Below are 27,390 nucleotides of genomic sequence, written 5' to 3'. Positions count from 1 at the left end.
TTATGTTGATAAATCTCCACTGTTTATTTAAATGAACGCTGGTGGGTTTGGCGATAGTAATTTTGGAGATGTCTCGTTAAACAAAAGAGTCTTACTCCTTAACAAGAAGATCTTTCTCTGAAGGGATCCTTAATATGTTTTCAGAATAATCTGAGTCCGTCAGCAGCAAAAACAAACATTTTTAACTGATGTAAATTGATGGAGCGCCATTGCACATTAACCTTTAATTGCATCTTGTTTTGCTGCTGCCTGCTGCAGCCGTCTCACTCAATACTGCACAACTTCAAAGATTCTTGCTCCTGTTAGAGACTTTAACACAAAATCATGCAGACATATGGTCCAGGTTGAAAAATACAACGGTTACCGTTTAAGTTGTTCAGATAGTTTGACCATTATTTTTTATGACACAGAAATCTAATTTGCCTCCCATTGAGTCAGTAACGGTAACGGCTCTGTTAACTTTTTTTTTTTTAATTTCCCACATGTAATAAATGACCATTTACATATAATTTTACACATTATATGTTTTTAAAATTACACTTGAAATTTGTATAAATAATTGTCAGGGGGGTTCTTTTCTTAGGTCCATGCCACATCACAAACTGTTTGTCGTCCATCAGCTGATTGTGATAGATGAAAGGAGGTTTCGGTTGTACCCAAATGACATTATCTCAGCATATATTTAAATTTCAACAATTCATATACTTTTAACTTAATGCAACTAAGTTAGATAAAGTTAAAATTTCTTTAAGGGCCACACACACTGTGTACATCCAAATTGCATGAAAACATCTGTGCATCCGTGTAAACAAACCTCAAAAAACATTTAATGATGTGCAGAGATGAACGACAGTTTTAAACTCTGCATGGATGCAGCAAGGAAGTAAAATCTCCCATTTCTGAGGTTTCAGCGAAACATTCATGTATGATTGGAGCCAGTCTACTTGGATCAGACTCAGCTTGTTGCGGCTGCGGGTAACAAATGACGCTCCACACTTTGAAGTTGTTTATTGTATGTCTTTCATCAATTACCACCAAACTCCAAAATCTAATTTTCTAAAAGCACCGTACGACTATTGCATCATCTGGGGTGGAATTGTTCTGGAATCAGATCCATATGTGGCGTGTAAATCTTCTGAATGTCACAGTCACAGTTGGGCGATAATTAGCGCTGCAGTTCGTCAGTGAGGATTGAGATGTAACAGAACTCTGGGATCAAATGATCAGCATCTTTAGATTTAGTGTCCAAACTGGCCTGCAGTCACATCTGAGACCAACATGAATTGATAATTCCTTGAACTGCAAACATGTCACGACGAGCAGCGCCTTTTGAGCACTGAGGATCTTAGTCTGAAAAAAAAGAGAGGTCAGGAAACACAAAGACATTTGGGTTTGTTTGCCAATAAACCTCTTTCTTCCTCGGAAAAAAATATTAATGCTAATGGTTCATGTGTGATGTGGTGCAATTAACCCTTGTAAACACTGTATGAACAGGTTCTGCAACTGTAAACCACACGATTATACTAGGCCTTTAACAAATCACAAATCTCTGCTAAACATGGTGTCAGCTTTCAAATATGCATCTGACATTTATGCAGTCTTTATCTTATTTTGTTATTAAATCACATCATGGAGATGTCATGGCACAAATCACATTGTGCAGTTATCCACATGTCTTTCATCGAGAGAGTTGAAATATCGACTACAGTGTTCGAGTAACCCTGTGCTAAATCTGTGATAAACCTCCAATAATCCATCAGACAAGCGCGGGATTAATCTCTTACCGGGTTAAACCTGTTCAATAACACCGTAATGTATCAAAGGATTATACTTTGCAACTTCTTTTCAAAAAATACAAGTGGGATATCCTGTAGAACCTGTTACATGTTGAATATGTGGTCATTGCTTTGAAAAGTAATGGTTAAAATCTGAAACCCTTTGTTTTCATTTAGTCCAGTTTCCCCTGCAAATAATCTGAACCACATTTACTGGGCTGTGCTGTCATCAGCCAAAGCATATTCCACAAAATGTGATACATGAAATTAATTTCACTTCATCTCATTTCCCATCCCATAAATCCTCCTGTTTGCATTCAGAGCACATGTCAACAACAGACCGTCCAGGGACTAAAGGCTGGTGTCTGCAGACAGTGTGCCAGCTGGACCGGCCGCTCGCTGCATAAAGCTTCCTGAGCAGAATTCTACTTTTAAAATTTCATGTGGTTCAGAATTTTTTTAAATTATATATTGCAATGCAAGAAATCATGGATTACAAGTTTGTTTATTCACAACATATGGCAACCTCTGAAGCTGAAAAATAAAGCCCATGCAAAAGTGCCAAAAATGATAGGCTGTTTGGCGAAAGTGTTCTCTGCTTCTCAGTCAGATCCCACCCTCGCTCCTCCACAGCTCCAACCTCTCGCCCAAATATGGTCACTTTGGGTCACTTTAAAAAAAACAAGATGGCGACAGCCAAAATGCTGAACGTGAGGCTTCAAAATAGAAGTCCACAAACCTATTAGTGATATCATGCTACATCCATTATTTTTACAGTCTATGATTTATAATGATTTATAATGATTAATTATGATTACGTGATTGCTCTCTGCTTTCTTTGTGGCATGTTCAAGTGCAGCTTCTAACAACAGATAAAAGGCAATTTTAGGATCTTAATACATCTTTGTTAGTTGTCTAAAGTGGAGTCAGTGTGTCAGGGAACCCTTATAAGGCTCATTCTAAAAGTGGCGGTGGTTCTGTCTTTTTCCTCCCCAAGTATGACGGCCACACTGGCCAGTGTCGGAGCTGCCAGTATTCCCAGTGCTGGACTGGTAACCATGCTGCTGATCCTGACAGCTGTGGGTCTACCAACTCAGGACATCAGTCTGCTCATCGCTGTCGACTGGCTGCTGTGAGTCAGGTGTCTGAAAGGTGGAGAGTGTGTGAGTGTGTGTGAATAACAGATGAGTGTTTGCTGTGACGCTTCACAGCTTTTCACTTTAAACAGAAACATTCGAGTGGTGTTGGGTGGCTTTCTCTCATTTCACCCACTGACACTGATACTGTTTGTACACCCAGTGACAGAATGCGTACTTCCATCAATGTGGTGGGCGACTCTTTCGGCGCCGGGATAGTGGATCACTTGTCGAAGGCGGAGCTCGCCGAAATAGACGCAGCAGAAATGCAAATGCTCCCGACGGAGGAGGAGCTCGATTTCATCCCCCCGCCCCCGATCCTAACAGAAATTGACCTGATGGACCCCCTCAAACCGCCCGAGCTGCCCCCTCGCTCCCCTCGCCCACCCAAACAAAACCACCACGGTCACGTTCTCTCCCAATCCCAGTCCATCACTTACTCACCGTCTCGTTCTGTCCGATCTCCATCACCTCGCTCCATCCGCTCTCCCTCTCCGCGCTCCGTCTGCTCCCACTCCCCTCGGCCTTTCCGTACTCATTCGCCACGCCTCCTCCGCAGGACGGAGCCGGGCTACTGCGCCCTGCCCAGCCACGATAACCAGGTAACTAAACACCTCTGCTTCTTCTTGTTATCATGTCACACAATACTTTCTGATCGAAAGGTACTTTAAATTTACGTAGAACAGATATTTTCGAGATTGGCCTGATGGTCAGAACATACAATAGACTCCCAAATCATGCACAGTCTCAGGGCATTTACCGCAGTACTGCATGCTACTGCTTTAAGATACAGTATGTTGAGTGTCAGGACCATGTACTTTGTCTGCAAATATAGAAGCATAGTGGGACTCTCCTCCAATGGCTCCTCTCCTCCTGTGGTTAACCTGTTAACCTTTAACCCTTTAAAGCATGGGTCTTTAACAGGGTGACCCTAGGGGGTCCTCAAAGTTAATGCAGTTGTTTTTTTTCCAAAAATTAAAATATGTCTGAAAAAACCCCCCAATATGAATCCATATAACTAATTGTTAAGATGAACTGGCCTATTCATAAAAATAAAAAATAGAATAAAATCTATTAACAGCTCACAACACTGATGATACGCTAGTTATTACCCATAAATCCTTTTCAAATGAATCCATGATGTATTAATATATTAATTTTTCAATACATATATATTTTTTATGTATTAATTGTGTATCACATTAAGTTATCTTTATGCATTGCACTTTAAGCTGCCATACACGTTCAGTTTAATATGCACCCCGATTTTATAGTAGCGGGGTCCCTCTTTTAGTTAAGGGGTCCTTGGCCTGAGAAATGTTGAAGACCCTTTCTTTAAAGTACACATTTATTAGACATCCTTCCAAGGAGGTTGTCTATTGTGATAGTCCAAAGAAAACCATCTATCGCCAAATTTGGTGATTTAAAATGTTTTAGATAATCTGAAGAAAGAAAGTTTTTTTAATAGTTAACAATAACATTGAACAAAAATAAATCATCAAAACAAAAAAACAATAAAAAATTAGACCACCCAAAGACCCTTTCTTATTTATGAACTAAACTAACTGAATAAAAACATATTTTGGAGATACTTTTTAGAGCTGCAGTGATGAGGTGATTAATGGTTTAGTTGGTTGTCAGAAAAATAATCTGCAACTATTTGGATAACAATTATTTAAACAATGTTTTAGCATTAATTAAAAAAAGGACATTTGATGACATTATGCAGGACATTTTTGACCTAACTATTAATCAAGAAAATGGTCTCCTGATTCACAGATAATGAAATTAATCGTAAATAGTTGAGATCCTGCATATGTTATTAACGGTTTGCAATGCAGAAGATAGAAGACAGGTAGCATAAAGTTGTGATATTAACAAGATAATAGTAGGTAGTGTTTTCAGATATATGGTTGCTTTAGTTCTCTCTGTCCTTGCATGTTTGCTAAAACGATCAAATCATTGTGTATTCCTTCAACATTTAACACATGTACATGAGTAAAATTCACATTTTTTAGTCACTAAGTATAAACATGTTCTCATTTTGTCTCTTTGTTGTCTCAGGTTCCCACAATGCCTCGCTCCTACAGAGAGAGAGACAGGGAAAGGGACAGGGAACGGGAACGGGAGCGTCTGAGGCGAGAGAGTGAAACTGAAGAGGAGGAGGAGAGAGAAAGGGTTCTAGGTGAAGTGAGCGACGGCGAGGAGAGTGATGACACTGCTTATGACAGGAGACACGCAATGCCGCCGAGCGACCTGCCCTGATCGGATTTAGCACCAAAAAGCTTCCCCATCAGTTAGTTCCAGTTTTACGACAGGTTACGAGATCCACTTTGGATTTCCGGCTGGTTTCATTGCTACTTCTTAGATGTATTTTGAGTTTGCTGCTCTTGATCAACAGAACTGTTGGATAAGTGATAAATAAGCTCACTTTGAGCTTTATATGAAAAGATATTAAAACATCAAAATATTAAAACTTTAAAACCTGAGACTTTTGTTCTTTGGTTTCTCTCATAAAGAGAGCTTAAATGGAGAGCTGCTTCCCTAGTTTACTGTCTCCATCACTGTCTTCATTTCATAAACAAACTAAAAATGCTCCTGTAAGTCTGAAGTTCCTTAAATTTGCCTGATAGGAGAGAAATTGAGTCTGCTCTCCATGAGAAAAGCATCTCAGTGTTACCAGCCTTTTAACGCACAACCATGAGTTATTATTTGATCCTTTACCTTTGCTCAACTCCCTCCCTCTCTTCTACTTTTATTTTCTTGGCAGGAAGTTAAAATGAATATACCTAAAGGAATAGTTTCACATTTTGATACATTTATTTATTTGCTTTCTTACTCTCTGCTTTCTTGCAGAGAGTAAGATGAGAAAATTAATATTACAGTCATGTCTGAAATGAAATCCTCTAACCAGCACTTCTAAAGCTCACTAATTGACTTTGGTATATTTAGTTTGTTTAATCCATACAAAAGTATGTTATATACCCCAATAATCCTTGGTTGGGAGCAGTAAATTCTTTGAGTCCCAGTTAAAGAATAGTCCAACACATAAAAGTCCGTAAAGCCACGTCTTCTTGGTTAGAAATTTTGTTTTTGGTGTGGATTTAACAAAGTTAATACACCATATTAACTAGTAGGGATGGGCATGAGTTATCAAGTAGTCACTTTGGACGGCAGTATTTATTCTTACAGAGTAAACATTTCCCAACCTTTCACATGTGAAAATGACTTTTATTTTTTTTTCCTATTTAAAATGGGTAAAATCTGCATAGCAGAGCTGCGTACATTGTTTTGATCTTTACCTCCTTGCCTTGCTGTCACTCTGTTATGAGACTACTGCTGCAGGAGTGTGAGCTCTGACAGCTGGTGTGAGTCCACCCGCACACACACACAGTGACAGGGCTAACTGTTACCATCTCATGGCTAATGTTACCTAATGGTTGGTAACAGGTTTAACTACAGGGTTGGGCCGTTTTAGTGACTCACTGAGTTTTTTCGGGCCATTTAATGGCTTGGTGTCAGATATTGGTCACAGCTGCTGTGGCAGGCAGATGTTGACTTGACTTGAGGAAAGCGACTCTGAACAAAGTTTGCTGATTTTCTTGACTTTAAATTTATCGTAAAATTGGCTTATTGAAGCCTGGTTGTTTGATAAATGATTTTCAGATCACACTTGTTTTTTGTTGTTGGCATGTTGATGTTCCTACTCTTGCGTAAGAATTTTTTATTTTTGTTTTGAGAACTCGAGTAGCTACCATATAATAATTTAATGCATGTGCTTGAATATGAAAGTTACTTTAAAATGCCTATCCCTATCAACCAGTGAGCTTTAGAGTTGTGCAGATTTTTTTTTACCTTTAGATAAAGCCTGGCTAGCTGTTTTTCCCTGTTTTATGCTTTTATGATAAGCTATGCTAAGCTAATCGGCTGCTGGCTGTAGCTTCATATTTACCGTACAGACATGAGAGTGGTGTTGTTATTCTCATTTAACTCCCAAAATGTCAAACTCTTCCTTTAAATAACCTCAAGAATACCAACAGGATCACTTAAATGACAGAAGTGTACAACCAGCAGAAAATATTTTTATAATTCTCCACCTTCTTTCATCTCTTTACATTTTCACCCTCGGTGCTCTTCTTGCACATCACCTGCCACCTTGATGTTAATATTGTCTATATCATGTATGGTTTGTATTTTCTTGTTGTGGTGTCTGAAACAATGAGTAATAGGCAATATGCTGTTTTAATTTTGTTGTATGTTTAAATTTGACTAGTTTTACTTTCATGTATCATTCTTCATTGCTGTAAAATAACACCATCAGTCTCTTACTCCCCACTGAAAATGCCTTTCATTTTAAATTTAATTTCATCACCTGCCTCCCAACACTCTCCCTCCTCAAGTCTTAACTCAGAGTCACAGGTCCAGGTCATGTGTATATTGTATGTAATAAAATCTTAGAAGTTTATTTAAAATAACTGCAATTCTTGTGTGTGTCCTCTGCCGCTTAAGTAACTTTGGACAATCTGTGGAGGGATTTGCAGTCGAAAGGGGACACGCGTCAGTGTTTGGTGACTAAAGATGCAGGAAAAATCCCGCAGACAAAGATATTACTGGATGTAAAAGTTGCAACAGACACACATGGACATGTTGCACGCACACGCATTGATGAGACAAAGACACACAGAGATACCAACACACTTAATCCTCTCAAAGAAGAGCTAGAGATGGACGAGGCAGGAGAGAGTGAGGGATGGGAGAGGAATCGGAGGACGGCAGATGGCCAGAAAGACGTCAATCCTTTTCATTCTTCCCAGACAGCATAAGGGCACTGTGGGTAATTGCAAGCAGGACTGACGTTAGCTTCGGGCGCCTGCACGTCAGAGAGGAGATCCGAGTTCGGTGAAGGGAAAGGGTGAAATGGTACAGGTCATCAGAGATCTGAAAATCTGGCAGTGTCTGGAAATATGTGAAACTCAGATTTGTGATGATGCTCCTAGTTGATGGTGTCTGTGAAACAAAGCACTAATCTATTCTGTAGCATGAGAGCGAGCTCCGACACATGACATGAGGATATCACACCATCTGAGGCGACAGGGGGGTCAGGAATTTAATCACTGCAGCCATCATCATGGAGAAGAGAGTGTGCGTGTGGGCTGGGGGTTATGAGGAGGATCATCTGCTCCAAACCCGGTCTATTTTCTTTACTTCAGCTCAACTCAAACTAATTCTTGAGTCTTTAGTTATCATCTCTGCCAAATAATGAAAGTTTGATCAGTTCATTAACTTGCTTTTAGACATTTCGATTCCTGAAGTTTAATAGAACTATGAGTGGATGAGTTTACTGGACCTCAAACTAAATAATTCACAAATAAAGACAAAATAGAGAGTGTCACAAACTTCATTATTTTGATTTATTGATTTCATTTCTGATCCAAGTCACAGAAAAACTGGACATTTAGGGGTAAAAACTGCATTTAAAAAATATGTCGATGATGGCTCTTAACTGTTTTCTTTGATAAACTTCGAAAAACAAAAGGTATATTCAGTTAGATCTATTGAAAGGTAGAACCAGATTAACATAAATTCTGAGCCTCTCAACAATTTAGTAATACAACTGATTCAGGGCTGCCACTGCCATTGCTTTTCTGATTAATCTGAAAATTATTTTTCTTGATTTTTCATTATATTGATTAAGCATTTGAAAATGATTAAAATATATTCTATTTAAAAGTATAAATTAGCAAAAAGCAGCAACTCCAAAGATTTTAAAAAGCTGAATTCATCAAATACTTAAAGTTTCTGCTTGAAAACAACAATGTAAATGGTTAATCAAGTATCAAAGTAGTTGCCAGTTCATTTTCTCCTCATTAAAGTTGTAATTGTTAACTTTTAGTTAAAAAAAAACAACTTTTCATAGACAGCTTTAGCAAATATAGCAAAAAGTTGTTTTTTTTTTTTAAATAAAAGTTAATAATTTTACCTGTAACTAATGGATTAATATACTAATTGTTTCAGCTATAGATTAATTATGCTATTGATTTATTGCTAAGTAACACGCTTTAGAGCTGGATGGATCAGATTGTATTATCAAGGAATTACTTGTTTTTTTAGTCTAAAGTTAGAATTAAATTTACTAAATAACACTGTATTGAATAGCAATAGTAATTTTTAACATTTGTATACTGGCTTGAGATCAAATACTTGATGCAATCACATGACTTTTAGTTTTATCAATTTGGTTTGGTAAGTCTATCATAATTCATTGTCTTTTTGTGGATTGCGTGGAATGAAAACAGCATAATACGAGTCATCTGGATCATATGGCATCGATGAACATGATCATTTCAAGAGGAAAAATGTTTCATATGGTTACTCTGGAGTCTTTCATGTCATATTACTGTAAATTAAATCCAGTGGCAGCACGAGTGAAACAGATGTCCTGTTTTTTAAAACGCAGTCTGACATCTAGAGGCAGGATCACTCATCACATGCAGCACAGTGGAACATGTGCACAATCTGTACTGCACTGTAGATTTTCTGAACACAATACAGAGATGTGCAGCCCCCAGTGTGCATCACTGTCTAATGATACTGTATAAATGCCTCATGATGCTTTTAAAACGTTGTTTACATCTGAGCACACATCATCACATTCTCCCTGAGTCACTGCACAGGGAGTCATGTGGAAGGAATTCAGAAATCCATGACATAAGTGACTAAATATGATCTTTATTAAATAATACTATATACATATACACAGCCACATCTGCCCTCAGAATTTGTAGGTCACACTACATCCACACAGTTTAAACCACTTATAAAAGTATTTCTTTTCTTTTGAGGTAAAACTCTATACAAACAAATAAACATTCACCCACTTTAGGCTAAAAGATGTTTTTTAATGGCTGCACCAGCTTGAGCTCATGAGAATTACAATGAAATTTAGAAATTATATAACAAATTCTCCCTAAATCACTCCCAAGTACTCTACTGCATATCCATATCCTTAGTATCTTCCAAATAGTCATACTTTTGACAAAAGATGATCTATGTAATTAATTTGCCAAAAAAAGAGACAAAATGTATACTAAACGGAATTAAAGATGACAGAATTATTATTGTCATAATTAAAAAATAAAATAAAATCTATAGATATTGTGATAACATCGTTGTTTTGAACTTGTTTAGCCAAGATAATCGTCTTGTGAAAATCTGATATCGCGCCAGCCCGAGAGCATGAGAGAGGATTACTTCACAGAACTGATCTGGGAGGTATACATGCACAATTTGATAAATTCTGCAATGAAGTCTTGTCACAGCTTGAATTTATTGTAAGTAACATTTCATGTTACATGTCAAATATTTGACAAATCGAAAAAAGGTTCGATTTTGCAATAAATTGGCCCTGCTCTTTCAGGGGAAAAAAGCAGAGCAGCAACAAGGACTCTGATGGAAGAACTAATCCCCTCCCAATAAAAACATACTTGAACATTAATTCTTAATGTAATCAGAAATATATAAACTTAACAGATAAAGCGGTGGGGGCGATGGTGGGAGTTGGCAGAAGCATATATAAATAAATGAGAGGTGTCAGAAGTGTTTTAAAGGCTGAGCTGTACATCCACATGAATGTGATTTGGTGTTAATAGTCAGCTGGTAGCCAAACAGCTGATGAATGAGCCACAGAGTGTAAATCACCTAAAGGAAACCGCAAACGTTTCACCGCCACATTTCAAACATACAGAGGATGAATGTGTCATAAAACATATACCCTGCTGCATGGTGTAAGTTCTTGTTGATTAGAGGGCAAGACTGTTTTAGTACCACCATCATCATTTCATCAGAGTACAGTGTTGCTCCAGTCACTGTGGCTAGAATAAATGTCAGCAGACTTTGAGCTATACCATCTCTGAACTAAATCAGCTTTCTCCACACACCTCTCCAGCCTGTATCTATTACACTGCGGTGTATAACATGCAAACTGGCTTTGAACCAACTACATGAACTCTGTCTGCACCGCTGCCAGCCGATGAGCGATCTCTTTGTTGTCAACTTCAGCACGAGATCACAGCGCTGCATTTCTGCCATAACTCTGACAAGTACAGGGCATCAACACCTGCAACACTCACTGTACATTTAGCTCCAATAAACAGCGTGTGAACAGCAGCAGTTACTGGCACTACAGTTCACTTAACACCATCAGAATAATGTGCAGTGAACTCATTTTTTGCGTGCAGTACTTTAGTCATAAAACAGTGACAATATTAAACTGTCATTACAAGGATTACACAAATGTATCTGTTTGTAGTTTATATTGAATATTGGTGATGTAACTTTATTTTTACTTTTTGCAGTGGTGATTACATTCATGAGAGACAAGGACCTCGCAGATTATTTAACAACACTTGTCTGTTTTAAAGACATTTCCAGATTCCTCAAATACTTATCCATTTAGCTGGGATGAAATGTATTCCATCTGCAGCACAATCAAGGTTTTGAACTTGCTTTCCAAACTGGGACTCTTTTATTTAGCCAAACAAATGTGATGACTGGAAGTTTCACTAACTTGCTTTATTTTACGGGACTGTAATTTCTGGATACTTTCTCATTAATTCTCTAGGTTTCTTTGCAAGGACTATATAGTAGATCAGTACTAATAGTGTTTCAGTCAGTGCACAGCAGTTAAAGTGAACATGAAGAAATGTTAAAATTGTGAATATTTACTTGGGTTTAAATCAAGATTATTTTTTTTCAGTGAAATGCCAGTTTACATCGCTCTTTACAGGGAAGTTCCTAGGAATTTTTTTGGTTAATAATGGACCCATGAATTACTCATTACCTGAAACTTTTATTACCAGGTTAATTTCTCTATAGTAATCTCATTTTCCTTTTCTAAAAGAATGAACAGAATGCCACTTGTGGTTGCTGTAGTTTATATTACTGCTCATTTTTAAAGCTAGCTGGAGGGAATGTGAGGCATCCACTGGTATCAACCATGTCAGCATAGCTTGTTGGGAAGGGGGCTAAATAATGCTCCAAATTTAGGCTAAATTTTGGCAAGGGAACAGCTGGGATGGCCATTTTCAAGGGGTCCGCTGAATTCTCACCTCAAGATATCTATGAAAATTAAATGTTAATTAAACGTGTGAGGGCTTGTTGCCATTACATTTTCCTTACAGTGACTGACTGAATTTCATTAAAGCCGTCTATTTTCTCTTTAAGAGAAAGGACAACCAACCTACTTGGAGTGCTAATATATTGCATAATACATTAAAACACGATTTTTGTGGAACTCAAAGTTTACTACACCGGTACTAGTCCATGTGCATCAGATAATTGGTGATATTTACTGTGAAATAACAAACCAAAGTGTGTGATTCCTTAACTTTCTATATTCACAATTTTGATTTTTTAAAAATGTGGGCACCACTGGTAGCTCGTGGATTTTTTTTTTTGAGCTGGATAAAGGATTCTTTGAAGACTCTGGACATGTCAGTTAAAAAAACACAGCAGTAAGTTTTGTCAGATGACCTGTAGGGTCTTTGTTTATTAACTAAGAAAAAAGATGCTGAGTCAAAGATAATCATGCAAAAGCCTCAAATGTAACAAATTATAGCTTATATCAGTGTAAGTCTTTGTGTACATGTAATGAATTTTCTCCTGTATCACTCTGCCAGTGTCATTCCATCATGGAAGTCTCCTTTTCTTGATGTCCGCCTTGAACTCTCTCAAACCTGAGTGACCAGAGGTTCTTTGAGGTAGAAGTTTATCCCTCTCTGATGACCAGCTTCCTGTCCGGCACAAAGCCCTGCCAGGATCGTCCCATTGAGCGGAGGACAGATACCCCTGCTGTCCTGCCCATACAAGGGCGCATAATCTCCCAAGTGTTCATGCCCCTCATCCTCCCCTTCCTCATCTTCCCCATCTTCATCGTCCTCTCTGTCCCAGAGTGATGTGGAGACATGGTTGTACACCGTTGTGTCCTCGCACTCCATCTCGCGATGGTAGAAATAGCTGAAGTTTGACACAATGACGGGCACTGGCAAAGAGATGGTGAGCACGCCGGCGATAGCGCACATGGAGCCCACCAGCTTCCCTCCGACTGTCTCCGGGTACATGTCCCCATAGCCAACTGTCGTCATGGATACCACAGCCCACCAGAATGCCTCAGGGATGCTGGTGAACGCTGTGTCAGGACTGTCCACCTCTGCAAAGTAGACGGCACTTGAAAAGAGTATGACTCCGATGAAGAGGAAGAAAATGAGCAGAGCGAGTTCCCTGAGGCTGGCCTTCAGTGTCTGGCCCAGGATCTGGAGACCCTTGGAGTGACGAGAGAGCTTGAAGATCCTGAAGACCCTCACCAGCCTGATGACCCTGATGAGTGCCAGGGACACGGACGGCTGCGCGTCTTTGTCCTTGGTCAGCTCTGTGCCCAGGGTGACGAAATAGGGAATGATGGCGAAGAAGTCAATGGTGTTCATGACGTCTTTGAAGAAGTGCACCTTGCTCGGAGCGCAGGTGAAGCGCACAATGAGCTCAAAGGAGAACCAGATTATGCAGACTGTCTCCACAATGAAGAAGGGGTCCTGGAAGGTAGCGAAGCCAGGTGAGACCGAGATGGTTTCGTTGGGGATGGTGGGGTGAGGTATGGTGGTGAATTGCTGTAAAACAAAGAAAAGGAAAAGTGGTCATAGCTGCACTCAAAGACTGTTACAAATCAAAGCAGATACCAGGTATGTTCCATCATCTATGGTTTCAAACATGAGCTGGAAGGAGAAATATGAGAATGAAGGGGAAAGGTAAGGCTATAATGAATATCTCCATGGAGAGTAAATAGAGAGAGAAGAAACAAGGACATAAGAGGAGAAGTGAGAAGAAGCGATTATTCTGAAAGATTGTCCTCAGCACATTCGGAGCATGACGCCTGTCATCAGGATCTGATCGAGCCTGTGAGATCTGTGATACGGTGCTAACTTTTCTCTCCTCTCCATTTTCACTCCACCGGCTTTATTTTCCTCACAGACTTTTATATAAATCAGTTTCTCTATATTTAAACGCACACAAAAAACATTAAGTTCATGTGACGCTGGGTAGCGTTACACCCCAGACATCAGCACGGCCGGGGCATCTGACACTTCATTTAACCCGGCTGCTTGTTTTTTTCTGGGAAGTAGGTGCAGGCTTGAAATGGCTGGGCATTAGTGTCTTTTAGCAAGTTAGATAGAGTTACTCTGAGCTTCTGGTGACCTCGCAGCACATATTGTCCTCGGCGCTATAAGTATTCATTTAGATGTTTACATGTTTCTTCTATCCTCTAACCACATGTCTTCATGTATCTTTACACCAACCAAACTATTTGCAACATATATAAAGTGAAGACTTGTCGTTCTGCCTTTTGGTTGGTCTACCACTTTGGTCTAGACTGAAATATCTCAGGAACTATTGGATGGATTGCCATGATATGTTGTGCAGAGGATGAATGACTTTGGTGATTCTCTGACTTTTCCTTTAACCCTGCATGACAGTTTTGTTTCTTTGGAAAAATATTAGCTTTAAGGAGCTTAACAACAACAATAACCATTTGAAACCTGAGCAAATTGGCTTGATTTCTTTCAAAAACATGGCAGGGCAACAAGCAACATAACAAGACTAAAAATACCTGAAAATAATAATAATAAAAATTAGGTAAAAAGCAAAACAAGAAAATAACCAGAAGAAGGTGCTCTGTAACATAATTAAAAAGAATAATTAAGAGAATTATACATATAGTTTATGGACATTTCCCTTGTTTTTTGGTAACATCTCATATTCTCCCTCAGGCAATTTTAAGATTATTTCTTTTCTCCTTTCACAAATGATTGCTGTTAGCGGGACATTTCTTGCCAAGTTGTTAAACATGTTTTTTTTTATAGCAATCAAACCAATTTTCTCAGGTTTTGGAGGTTTTTAGTGGAAGATGTCTGAATGCAGCACATGAAAACTGATGTCAATCCAGGTGTTTAAGGTTTAATATAGCAGCAAGCAATTATTTGCAGTGTAAAGATATTGGGGAGTAATGGCATCATGAGCAGAGACTGGTGACACTCCCTCTGTGGGTGTTTGAATTTTAGCTTTTCTGGTCTTTGTTTTGGTAACCAGTCCAGCCACACGTGCACGTAACCGCATGTGAGTCCCTGTATGAGCATCCCACTGGCTAGCGATCGATAAATATTGTCATTCTGCATTTTGCTCATATGGTGGTTACCACCACCATGGGTTAAGGTGGCGGCAGCTTGTGGAAGCATAACACCCTCCGTAAGCTCTGTCAGCACTGTTGCTGTGAGCACTTTTTGCACTGTAAACTGTTTGCTGCCAGCTCAATCCCTGAATCATAGCTGCGCTCACAATATCAACAATAACAAAAATTCCACTCAGCCTCATTTGTACTTTGTGATTAGTGCTAATTAACAAATATTAGCACGTTAACACTTCACCACTGTAAGGTGGTGAACATTTTCTAAACATTAAACCTGATAAACATCAGACTTTTAGCATGCTTAAGTTAGCATTCAGCTTAAAGCACCAAAGTGCCCTGTTACAGGCTCACAGAGCAGCTAGTATGGCTGTAAAAGCTTAACGTTGTTTTTTAAAATACTTTGAAGACAAACACATCTCATTCACCTCCACTGTTTTTGGTTAATGGTAGATATCGAATAGTCAGTATGCCACAATCTGGGCCAATACATTTTTGTAACAGCCATATAAAAGTCATATGATTTGTCAAACAGAACCACCAACATGCATCAGAATCTAGCTAAACTAATTTGGTTGACTAGTTGTTTTTTTTTTTACCACTGTCTGGTGCATGAGTGATAGCGTGGGGACGGCTGTGCATTCAGGTTTTGTTTTGTTTGTGTAGCGTTCCAAAAGCGTCAAATGCTCTGATCACATGAGTGTATCTTTTTATGTACGGATGGTGTTGGTGGTGATGGGGGGACGTAAATCCAGCGAGCTGCTGCTGCGGTGTCGTTTCTGCTGCCCGGACATCTAGAATCCGCCTCTCGTCTCCAGGCTACAGCAGCGTGTGCGAGGCTAATTTGATTTTAGCGGCGGTCATCAGAAAAGTTGATCTGTGAGCCTCTTTTCCATGCTGTTTTCAATATGTAGCCTATGAGTCATAGCGTTTATTAATACAGACGTTCGTTTATGTGTTGATGTGCTCTTAGGGTTGTCCTTCCTCTATATATAGCCCTTTAGATCTCCAGGGGGTAACGTGAGACAAGCTCATCTTCTTTCCTTCCCTTCACACTTGCCTCTGTACCTCTTAACTCCTTTCACTCTCTCTCTCTCCTAAGTACTTTCGAAGTCTCCACTCCACCTGAGTGTGTTTCTTAGTTCTGGCAGGCGTCCGCAATTGGCCGACGTATCATCTCCACAATGTAAACTTTAATCCAACCTGCTCTGTCTGCTCTCGTCTTTCCTTACTCTGGTTTTTCCACCAGCAGTTTAACTGCACTCTTCATCGCCTCCATTCCATCCCCTCAATCTGAGTGGATCGGATTTAACGACAAGTCCAAAATAATCTCAGGAAAACCTCGCCCTTCTCTCCTCCTCTATCTGCTGCCTTTGCTTTTCCTTCCCTTAATCTTGGTCCCTTACTTTAATGTTTCTGATTAACCTGCAGTTTTCCTTTTTCCCCTCGGTGTTGAAAGACAAATACGTGTTCAACTCGTGCTACATGGCTGGTGTATGTTTGGCAAAGTGACACCTGTCAGCACATGTTGTCCTTCTATGTTCACCTCATCACTCCCTCGCAGTAATAACCTCTGTTCTCCTTGCACCCTGTCAGCTATCTTCATTTATCTGGTTGTCTGCATGCATAACCTCCATCTGCACCATGTAAGCCATCCTCACCTCCCTCAGCTCCTTCTCCAGCCTGAACTCAGGCAGAGTCTCCAGGCAGAAGATGAGAATGGAGATCACGATGACCATGACGCTGATGATGGCGATGATTCGAGCTCCGCTGGAAGACTCTGGATACTCAAACAGCATCCAGAGGTAACGTTGCAAGTCATTGGTGGGTAAGGGCCTCTCTTCCTCCTTTGGGAAGCCTTCATCCGCCTTGTAGCGGTCGATGATCTCCTCTCCCAGCTCGTAGAAGCGTAGCTCCTCCAGGAACATGTCCAGAGGGACGTTGGCGGGCCTACGCAGCCTCCCGCCTGACTGGTAGAAGTACAAGATGGCGTCAAAGCAGGCACGACTCCTGTCCAGGAAGAGCTCATTCCGCATTGGGTCGAAGTAACGAATGCGACGCTGGGGGTCTCCCAGCAGGGAGTCTGGGAACTGGGCGAGGGTGCGGAGCTGGGTCTCGTAACGCATCCCCGACACGTTGATGGCAAGACGTTCGGTCACAGCCCAGCCGTTCCTCCAGTGACCACGACGGTTGTGTTTCTTGGCCTCTCCGTTGCCCTCCTTCTCCATTTTGTTTTGCTTTTCTTTAGTCCTCTTTTCTTCGTCACCAACCTCCTCAGCTTTCTGTTTTTCTTTTGACTGCCCTCCTCCTCCTTCTCCTGTACCTCCTCCTTTGTCTTGGTTATCCATCTCTCAGTCTTCTTTCTTGTCTTACTTGTCTTGTCCCTTCACTCTGGACAAAACAAATTAAAGTTAACATGGCAATGCGGAAACATGAGTACAGGGAAACATGACAGATAGCGCTGTGATCTGAATTCCTTTCTTTTCTGTGATGTTTAAGTTGTTGTTGTTTTATCATCATTAATAAATTTAGATGGACAAATCAATTTATTCAGATTGCTTAGATTCAGTTTGTCTTTTTCAGATCTTAAAAACATCCAGTCGAGGCAAGACGTCAGTTGTTCAAATTCAGCAACCAAAATTCAGACTGAAAACTTTAGAACTTGAATGTATAATAGATGCAGCCTGAATGGAATTCATAAAACTTCCGTTTCATCAGGTTAAGTCGTTTCAGTCACTTGATCCAAGTCAGAGAAGTCCAGTTTAGTGACCTGAAACCTCCAAAACAGTTTTTTTTTAATTTAAATTTGCTAAGTCCTTTAAATTGCAAACTTGAAATGAGCCTACAGTTTGAAAGAGGGGAATTCAAACCTCATGCATTCAGATAATGAGACTGACAGACGCACAGAGTTATTTATTAATCCCAGTGGGAAATGTTACTGTTACAGCAGCTTACAGTATCAAAGGCAAACATAAAAAAGCAAATATATAAACAATATCTAATAATAATCTATCTAATAATGAGCACAAACTACAATGCTTATCAACACTGTATTACATTTGTGAAATAGGCTATTAATATGAAATAAATTGCCCCTTTTACATTTAATTAAATCATAAAATCCAACACGTAGTAACAAAACCTCATCAATAATACGTTATAATTTCCCAGAAATATTTTTGAACTTATTGATATAATATGAAAATCTCACCTCACTTTTCTGTGTAAATCCAGCCGAACAACTTTCTGTAGACAGAAAAAAAAATCATGTTAGTGTCATTGAGATCACATCACAATGCTTTGTATAGAAATGAACATAAACTTTGTGAAAGTAAGAGTGAACGCTGCACTGAAAATAATGATCCACAGCATTAACAACAATGCAGAATTTGTCTTAAAATGTCCCCAGTATTTACATTTATCAGTAGATTTATGCAATTTATTTGAAACTTTCTCCATCATATTCCGTAAATCCCATCATGCAGACCCTCCGTGCAAAAACCTCCATACATGCAGCTTCATGCTCATCACTAGTTTATCACTATGTCCAGTTCACCCAGTAGAAACCTCCTCTCACCCGTCTGCCCGCCACAGCTCCTGATTCAAACTAACCACCCCTCCACAGAGTGACCATGACTCATACGGTACCTCCACAACTTAGGGTGCCTTTTGGGCTGACCCTTCACTCCTTGTGAGACAGTTTGTGTATCAGTTCCTTCATCATGATGTGCAGACAACCCTCCAGACAACCCCTCCTCCTCCTCCTCCTCCTCTATGTCGTCCCACCTTCATATGTCACGTTTGGGAGGGGAGGTGGCGTGGCTCCTTCAGGGGCTGCTGCTGTGGTGTTAATCTGCTGCGCGGGTGATGTTAAGATAGTTAAGCTTGTTTGTAGGTCACTCGCAGTCTTCACTTGCGCTCTCTCTCTCACGCTCAGTGCACCCCTGGGGAATGCTGTCAGGCCGAAATTCAATCTTTGACCCTCTCCACCTCCAAGAGCGCCGCTGCCTCCTCTCCCCACCTTTTCTCTGCCCCCAGCAACCCTTCCTGCCCGAAAAGGTCAACCTCTTAACCCTTCACTCTCTCTTAAACATACTGTAGGAGCCTACATGTTTGCACATGTGTGCACATGAACTTGTACTAGAGGCCAAAACCATTGAGTTAAAAAAGGAACATTCATGGCCATGATTTATGCTCTGAATGAGACCACAAATGTGTGTATTTTTTGGCTTCTGTTGCCTTTAACGTCTTTATACTTTCATCATCTATTGTAAATTAGGTTTACTTTCGGCTATTTGACTTTGGCTTGAGCAGAGTTGTCCACAAATGTAAAACAGGCCAAATGAAACTCAACCTGCTGGTCTGGTCTCCATTTTAAATTAAATATAAATCTGGATGTCTGTGGGTTATTTTGGAATCATCATGAAGTCTACACTCAAACATCTCTGTGAGGCTAAGCGTCTGTGTGCAGCAAAACTACAACTCCCACAACAGGAAGCACTTTACAGATGCTGCCTTCAAATGCTCTGAGTAAATACCAGACTCATAAACTGTTAGGTAAATTAAATAAATAAGAGACTGAACACTATCAAAGTCACATTTTTGAAAGCTAGGGTAAAGGAGGTGATGAGTGTATGCTGAAATAATAAGTGTAATTTGAAACACATTTGTGAATATGAAAGCTTTTTATTTTGTTTCATTTTTATGCTTTTAAATTTTGTACAGATATGTGTGGTCACAAGATGATGAGTCCTATTGACTTTGGTGATTGCCCAAAATTTCCTTGGGCAGATCAAAGTTTTCACGTATTCTGTGAAATATCCCAACATATTGGATGGATTGGCACAAACATTAATACCAGATGTTTAGGAAGAGAAGGAATCATTATAACTTCCCTTATCTTCAGACTTTGTAATCATCATATATAAAAATCAAAATGCATTTGTGTGGATGCAGATGTAGTGTTATCACTGGATAAGTTCAATTGTAGTGGAAAAACATCTGTGTAAAATTAACAACTAGCATTATTTTTAGAGTTATTGTTAGCAATAGAAGTATAAGTACAGATATCTTACCAAATACAAAAAATCAATAGAAGTTAAAGACACCTGTTAAAATGTAACTTGAGTAAAACCATTAAAGTAAGATATTTAGTGTACTAAAGTATCAAAAGTAATTATATTATAGTCTACTAAATGTATTTAAGTTTGACAGAATAGTAGAAGTACATTTAAAGGTTGGTTTATTTTTCCTAGAATGTACACTACCTTAATGGATAATGGATGAATAGTCACCTGCATGTAGCATCTACTCTGACAAGACTTGACTGCATATTGAAACTTATTTTAAGAGTGAAAATCTTCATTTTATCTTGTAGTAGTAAAATGACTAAAATGCCAAAAGAAAAGTATTGGAGTGACAGTATAGCCTACATGTTATTTGACCCTTTAACACCTGGATTGTCATCAGTTTTGTTGCTGCGTTCAGATGCCTTTCACAGATGTCTAAAGCTCTGAAACCTCAGAAAATTGGTTTGATTTATTTTGAAAAATTTGGGTGAAAAGGGCAATAAGGAGCTTGGACAGAAATGTCCCCAAACCTGCAAAAAAAAGTATAAAATAATCATTTAAAAAAAGGCTTGGGGGGATGGGGGGTATTATAAATCTTTAGAAATCTAATCATCCTATATTTAAAGCTTTTTTGGCTTTCATTGCCTTAAAGGGACAGGAAAGTTTAAGCATGAAAGGGGGATAGAGGGGGTGAGCAACATGCAGCAAAGGGTTGAGGCTGGAATCGAACCCGCAGCTGTTGCTGTATATGGGGCACCAGTCTATCCACTGAGCCAACAGGCATCCTTAATCATTCTATATTTAGAGTTATTCTACAAAATAAAACCTTTTTTGATATATTTTGTCTTTTTTTAGCACTTTGTTAAGGTCATTTTTGTGTTTTTGTTTTTACTTTTCTTTTTTTGTTGCTTATTTACATGTCATTTTCTTGTGAGTTTTGTAAATTTCTTGTTAATTTTTTGTTAAGTTGCGCATTGCCTTCTTCTCATGCCTTTGACAGAGCTGGAGTATTATATTAGAAGTATTATTACTTCGTTACACTACACCTCTTTATTGACTGCCTTTTAATGGATTTTGTGATTTCCAACAGCACCTGAATGCAGCAAAGCAAACCCCATGATTTGGTGGAACTTTGAACCTCACACACAAACTGCGCTGATTGTGTGACAGTGTGTGAACTGGAGAGACAGCTGACGTGCTGAGAAAAAATAGAGCAAAGAGAGAATAAAAATAATCAATACTCCCACTTGTGCGGTGTTACAAGAAGCGCTGTGTGACAGCAGCGCAGCTTTGCGGCGTTTTACGACTTACCATCATCATCCTCATCACAGCCGAGATGTCCCTCCGATACCACCACAAAGTTGTCATTGTGACCGGAGGATCCAAAGGGATTGGCAAGGGCATTGTCAAAGTGTTTGGTAACGTTTATTTTCTAATGTGGATTTGATTTTGTTCAGACAGGGAGTGGCGCACTGACTATCCTGCGTCTTTTTCTTTTTTAGTGGAGAATGGAGCCAAAGTTGTGTTTTGTGCAAGAGGAGGTCAGTAAAGTCGTTTTTATTCTGCTTTTTCTTTTAAATTCTGCATTCAATGGGAAAATGCATCACCACATTTCTTCACCAACTATGTAAGTGTATTTGACTGATGCGACTTAAATGTACACAACAGGTGCACAATCATTGGTAGAGGACAGATTTTTAACTTTAGAAAAAGAACAAAATTATCAGTAAAGTGAACTTAAATTACAAAAAGTAAACGTGTTTATTGTGCAGAAACACAGCTTCCCTTCAAAGGTGGTATTATCAAGAATAATACATTCATAATATATTATATTATGGGATATTATTACTAAATGTTATCATTTGTCATGTGTAGCAAATACTAGGCACTTTATACATCAGTGGTTACTTCAATAGTGTCATGCATTAGATAAATGTAATGGAGTAAAAAGTACTTTTTTTCCAAAATGGAGTGGAGCAGAAGTATAAAGTCTCATAAAATGAAAATTACTATGTAAAAGTATTTCAAAATCATACTCAAGTGCAGTATTTGAGTAAATGTACTTAGTTACTTCCCTGGTTATAACTTAAGTATAGGAGTTTCACTGAAATTTAAACCTTGAATTTAAAATGTGAATATTTTACGACGCTCACCCATATATCACAGGTGCAGCAGGTGAGGCTGTGGAGACGGAGTTGAACAAAGCAGGGCCGGGCTCATGCAAATTTGTCTCATGTGACATCTCTAAAGAAGATGACATAAAGGTGATGTGCAACTTTAGTGTTATTGTTCTGGTTATGCTGCACAGAGATTTACAGTTCGCCTATGAAACCAACAGATGATCACATGACGTGTGTGTAGGTGTGTTGTTTATCAGCTGATTCAGCTCAAGACCAAACGATTCAAAGATACAGATGTCCAGTTAAAACTAAAGACTTAATCTCAAAAGGAAGTCAAGCTTTTTTCCCCATTGCCTCATTCTTGTTCTTGGAAAACTTCTCACTTCTCATTCTCTTTTGTCTCAGCTCCAACCAGTTCAGTGTTTACTCAAGCTTCTGGTTTGCTGAACTGGTTGAAGCGCAGTGTTTTGTTCGAAAACTGGTTTCTTGTCTGCATGCAAATGGTGTGACTGTCTCTCCCACAGAGACTAGTTGCAGTCACAGTGGAGCATTATGGACACATTGACTGCCTGGTCAACAACGCAGGGTGGCGTGAGTCTCACACTTCCTTCTTGTCCTCCAACAGATGGGATGATAAAGTCGTGAAGATGCTTTCATACTTAATTTATCTTTTTTTTTTCTGTCTTCAGACCCGCCTCATAAACCCACTGATGACACCACAGCAGAGGAGTTCAGGGATCTGCTGAATCTGAACCTCGTCAGCTACTTCCTGGCTTCTAAAGTAATGTGTCCAACGTGTGTAAAATGACAGATCATAGAATAACTCTCCCTCATAAACGCTGACTTCTATAAAAGCAAAGAAAGGGTGTAAAGACTTAACCCTTATAAGAAACTTCACACTTAATTGTGAAATTGAATCACTACTGAATACTTACAATGGAGCCTGCATTGAATTAAAAATCTCTTGTCCTATATAGTCCCGTCAGTCACATTATCCATGTGAGAGAAGTCCTGTTTAGTGACTATGTTTACATGCACAAAACACTTAATTTTTGCCTTTATTCCAAAAAAGACAATACAAGCTGTTTACATGGCAAATGAAAATGAATATTCATCTAATATTCCCATTTACATGCATACTGTGATTAACGTTTCCTAACAGGCCTTTTACACATCTAAATGTGGGAAAGTGTGACAGCTGGAGACACTGACATTTTTCCTTTGTTGCATCAAAATAGGGTTTTTTTTTTTTTTTTAAAAATCCACCACTGGCAGACTTGTTCAGTTGTGCAAACACAACCTCACTCTTTTGTTCTTTTAACCACCCTCTTGATGAAGTCAGTGCTGCAATTTTTCACATATATATATATAAAAAAATCAGTTGCTATCCAAGTCTTGCATAATGTTTAAGAGTAGGTGTGTTTCTTCTTCTGACTAGAAATGTGGGATTTTCTGGGGATCATGTATTTCTAGTCCAGACTTGCAAACTGTGGACAAGTTGGTTTGTGTGCAATGCATCCATGACAACGTACAGAGCTGACAGTAAACATGGACGAGGCCAAGTGTCGCAGATAACAGTAAAAACTCCAACTGAGACCAATATTCTGAATGAGCAATATACATGTCCAAAGAATGCTCCTAAAACCCAAATTATACCGGCAAATCCCACGTGTCATATTCAGAAAAAGCTCAATTTGTAAAAAGGCAGAATTTGAAATATCCGAACAAAATATGCTGCTTACATGACCAGCAGCAAATTCATAATATTGTTGTATTTGGAATAATAGTGAAATATTATTGTGCATGAGGAATATTTAAATTGATTCAGATCAGTGACATTTTTAGTAGAACATTAAGTGCTTTAAATTTAGCTCCAACATGAAGTATTCAGTAGTGATTTAATTGTAAATTATTATGCATTTTAGATTAATTTATCAGTTTGTGATGGATGGATGGATGGATAGATAGACTGACTGATAAACAATGACTCAGAAGTCTCCCTCTCTCTTCAGTATGCGTTGCCGTACCTACGACAGCGTCAGGGAAACATCATTAACATTTCCAGTCTGGTGGGAACCATCGGTCAGAAAGATGCTGCACCGTATGTTGCCACCAAGGTGAGTTCATCCTCCAGTTAACAAGTATTCCTTAAATCTCAGCCGAAGAGAAAGAAGAGTCCTGTAATGTGATGTTTTCTCCACAAGGGGGCGATAATCTCCATGACAAAGGCGATGGCCGTGGATGAGAGTCGCTACAATGTGAGAGTGAACTGGTGAGCGAAACTGCACTGCCACATTATTAGATTGTTAATACTGATGCATCAATGTGTACTTGTGTCGCTGCAAGAGAGGGGTCTAGTTTTTACTAGTTTACATACAGTTAGGTTAGTCCAGTGGTTTCTAACCTAGGGGTCGGGCCCCTCCAAAGGGTAGGCAAATAACTCTTAGGGATTGTGAGATTAATTTCTGAGAGAGAGAGAGAGAGAAGAGAAAAGAAAAAATACCAAGATCTGAAATAAAAGTTTGTTTTTATTTTTGGATATTTCTCACATGTTTGTGTTTTTTATAAAGTATTTAATAAGTTTACCTTTTTGGGACTCAAACAGTTATTTTAATGAACCCTGTACGAGATATGGAAGTTGACTGTTGTCAAACTGAGTTCTTGTTTTTGTTTTTTTACACTGGGTCACAAGCTTTAAGGTTTAAGGTGGAACAACTGGTTTATTTATGCAGTGAACTGTATTTTATAAACTTACCACAGGTAAGTCAATTGGTAGGAAGTTAATAAAAATATAATATAAAATAATAATCTGAAATGTAACTATATCAGTCACTAGAGTAAGAGGTACAATATTTCTCTCTGAAATAGCATAGAATAAATATACTCAAGTGAGGTACAAGTACCTCAGATTTGTTCTTAGATACAGCAGTGGTGTAAGTGTACTTAGTTGTTTTCACCACTGCTTATTAGTGTCAAAAATATCACACGGCAATGCATTAAGATGTTGTAACCACCATATTTCTGACAACTATGCTTGAGCTGAGTAATGATTGTGTACTCTTTTACAGTACAGTATTAAAATCTACAAATCTAACAGTATCCTCTCTTATCTCATGTATTATAATGTAATGTAATAATGCTGTCTGCCGTTTATTGCAGCCTCTCTCCGGGTAATGTGCTGACACCTCTGTGGAAAGAATTAGCAGGACAGACACCGGATGCTGCAGCAGCCATTAAAATGGGAGAACAATCTCAGGCAAGTTCTCACGGTGGAACCAAGGGTTCCTACATAGGACTAGAAAGATGTGGAACATGTTTACAGTGGAAGTGATCTAAATGTGTTTGGGGAGGTTAGGGAATGGCACAAATACTTTGGAAACTGAAAAAGAAAGACATAGTTATGTGGCTGTCCAAGAATAAAAATATTAACATTTTTTTCTTTTCAGAACTGATAACACACACACACACAGACACACACACACACACACACACACACGCACGCACACACACTCAAACGCACTAAACCACTTCTTTTCACTTGCAGATAAGCTGTTGGTTTCTTCTGAGCTTTTGCAGTAGCTGAACTGCTACTGATAAGATTTTTGCAAAAAGTCAGTTAATCCTCCATGTTCCACTGTAAAAACCTAAAGGCAGCCTACAGTTCAGGCAACATTGTTGTGTAAATGATCCAAACTGCCATGCACAGCGACTGCTCTATTGGGTTGTAAATTTTAACCCCCTCAATCCTGGATCTAAATAGAGAGCGTTTCTACAACAGGCTGTTTTTGTTGTTGTTGGTGTGCAAATTACAGTTTTCCTTTCATTCCAGTCAGAGAGAAGGTATTTGAAGCAGACGGGCTGAAACAATGAAGAGAAGGCACCACCATGTGATACTAAAGAGTGTCAGCTTGCGCTTCATTACTTATAGTGGTGGAATGAAAGCAAATAATTTCATTTTATAGATTTAAATGTGATTCATTGCTTGGTTGTTGAAATGCTGGTCTTCTTTTCTATTTCAAGGAATTAGCTGCAGGGTTAATAGCGAAGAAGGGTTATTTTATAAACTTTTTTTCAGGTGTTCAGGTAATGATGATAAAGGGAGTTTTTCTCAGCTTTGGGTTGACAGAGTTTAAGTCTGTGAATCTGTAGTTTTTAGCCTAGAGCCTTGTGTATATAACTTTAAGGATCTTGTCAATTCCTGGAAGCGACGAAACATAAGAGGACCCTTCCAGAAAAAATTTTATATGCATCTTTTTTTCCCTAAGGCCAATAGTTTAGTGGCCAATAAGCTGCTTTTTACTATGCAATAACACAGTGCAGCAGCAACAGCTACAGAAGCCTAAAGAACAAGGAAAAACAGAAGGGAATGACGTGAAGCAAATACAAACACATGCTTTTGGAAAGTAAACAGAAATTGGATGTGACACATTGTCTTTGTCCAACAGCTGCTGGGTCGTATGGGGACAGAAGAAGAGTGTGGTCTGGCTGCTTTGTTTCTCGCTGCTGATGCTACTTTTTGCACTGGGATTGACCTGCTGTGTAGCGGAGGAGCCGAACTCAACTATGGCATCAAAAGTCAGATTCCATCCTAACTGTCCTGAACACCACAGCGTCCTTGTTGTCCTGGAACAGCTGATTAAACAGATTAAATTGATAAATGCTGAAAAAGTGCACTGGTAATAATACTAAAATAAATCAGAATCAGGGTTATTTCCAGGTAGATTTTGCTCACAAGAATATGCATTTGTGTCTTGAGCACATATTCAAAATATTAAGAGGAAATAAAAACAAAGGCAAATTCTTAAAGGTCCCATATTACAAAAAAAAAAAAAAAATCAGATTTCCATGACTTATTTAATATAAAGCAGGTATTGATGCTGTGTGAATACTAAGGAAGTATCAAAATGCTCAATACCCACAGAAATGCACACAGACCTTATTCAGAAACTGGGTTGTTAAAGAGCCTTCAGGATTTCCACGAATTTGTGATGTCACAACTATAAGCTACTTAATTAAAAGTACTTTAAAACTTAAACTATATAAATGAGTCCCTTTGTG

At 39.0% G+C, this 27,390-nt stretch overlaps 3 protein-coding genes across 8 annotated transcripts in view; 2 read left to right on the top strand and 1 right to left on the bottom strand.

Annotated features, from left to right (window-relative positions):
- The window catches only part of slc1a9 (solute carrier family 1 member 9), a 30,733-nt gene extending 23,347 nt beyond the window's left edge, over positions 1 to 7,386 (top strand). For all 3 annotated transcript variants that reach the window (XM_042504702.2, XM_042504701.2, XM_042504700.2), the window contains exons 9-11: positions 2,773 to 2,907; positions 3,075 to 3,513; positions 4,976 to 7,386. In XM_042504702.2, the coding sequence (XP_042360636.2) occupies positions 2,773 to 2,907; positions 3,075 to 3,513; positions 4,976 to 5,176 (775 nt within the window). In that variant the 3' untranslated portion in view covers positions 5,177 to 7,386. The remainder of the gene's footprint in view (positions 1 to 2,772; positions 2,908 to 3,074; positions 3,514 to 4,975) is intronic.
- A 2,236-nt stretch (positions 7,387 to 9,622) lies between these two features.
- kcna7 (potassium voltage-gated channel, shaker-related subfamily, member 7) lies at positions 9,623 to 21,118 on the bottom strand. Of its 4 annotated transcripts, none has more exons than XM_088069545.1 (4): positions 18,654 to 21,118; positions 18,355 to 18,389; positions 16,805 to 17,534; positions 9,623 to 13,572 (listed from the first exon to the last, which is right to left on the bottom strand). In XM_088069545.1, exons 3-4 carry the CDS (start codon positions 17,489 to 17,491, stop codon positions 12,640 to 12,642), a joined length of 1,620 nt encoding a protein of 539 aa, XP_087925671.1. In that variant the 5' UTR covers positions 17,492 to 17,534; positions 18,355 to 18,389; positions 18,654 to 21,118; the 3' UTR covers positions 9,623 to 12,639. The 4 variants fall into 4 exon arrangements, with proteins under 4 accessions (XP_087925671.1, XP_042360638.1, XP_042360639.1 ...); XM_042504704.2 differs by having other exon boundaries at positions 18,721 to 21,118; XM_042504705.2 differs by having other exon boundaries at positions 18,792 to 21,118.
- A 192-nt stretch (positions 21,119 to 21,310) lies between these two features.
- Positions 21,311 to 27,367, top strand: hsd17b14 (hydroxysteroid (17-beta) dehydrogenase 14). Its single transcript, XM_042504707.2, has 9 exons — positions 21,311 to 21,630; positions 21,715 to 21,753; positions 22,379 to 22,476; positions 22,857 to 22,923; positions 23,022 to 23,113; positions 24,345 to 24,449; positions 24,537 to 24,604; positions 25,492 to 25,588; positions 26,778 to 27,367. Exons 1-9 carry the CDS (start codon positions 21,549 to 21,551, stop codon positions 26,922 to 26,924), a joined length of 795 nt encoding a protein of 264 aa, XP_042360641.2. The 5' UTR covers positions 21,311 to 21,548; the 3' UTR covers positions 26,925 to 27,367.
- Positions 27,368 to 27,390: the final 23 nt, after the last annotated feature.

The sequence above is a fragment of the Plectropomus leopardus genome, chromosome 18 (genome assembly GCF_026936395.1).
Source record: "Plectropomus leopardus strain MGB_pleo_1.0 chromosome 18, ASM2693639v1, whole genome shotgun sequence".
Lineage (NCBI taxonomy): Eukaryota > Metazoa > Chordata > Actinopteri > Perciformes > Serranidae > Plectropomus > Plectropomus leopardus.
Note: the sequence above shows the minus strand (reverse complement) of the source record. Positions and strands in the feature narration are given on the sequence as shown.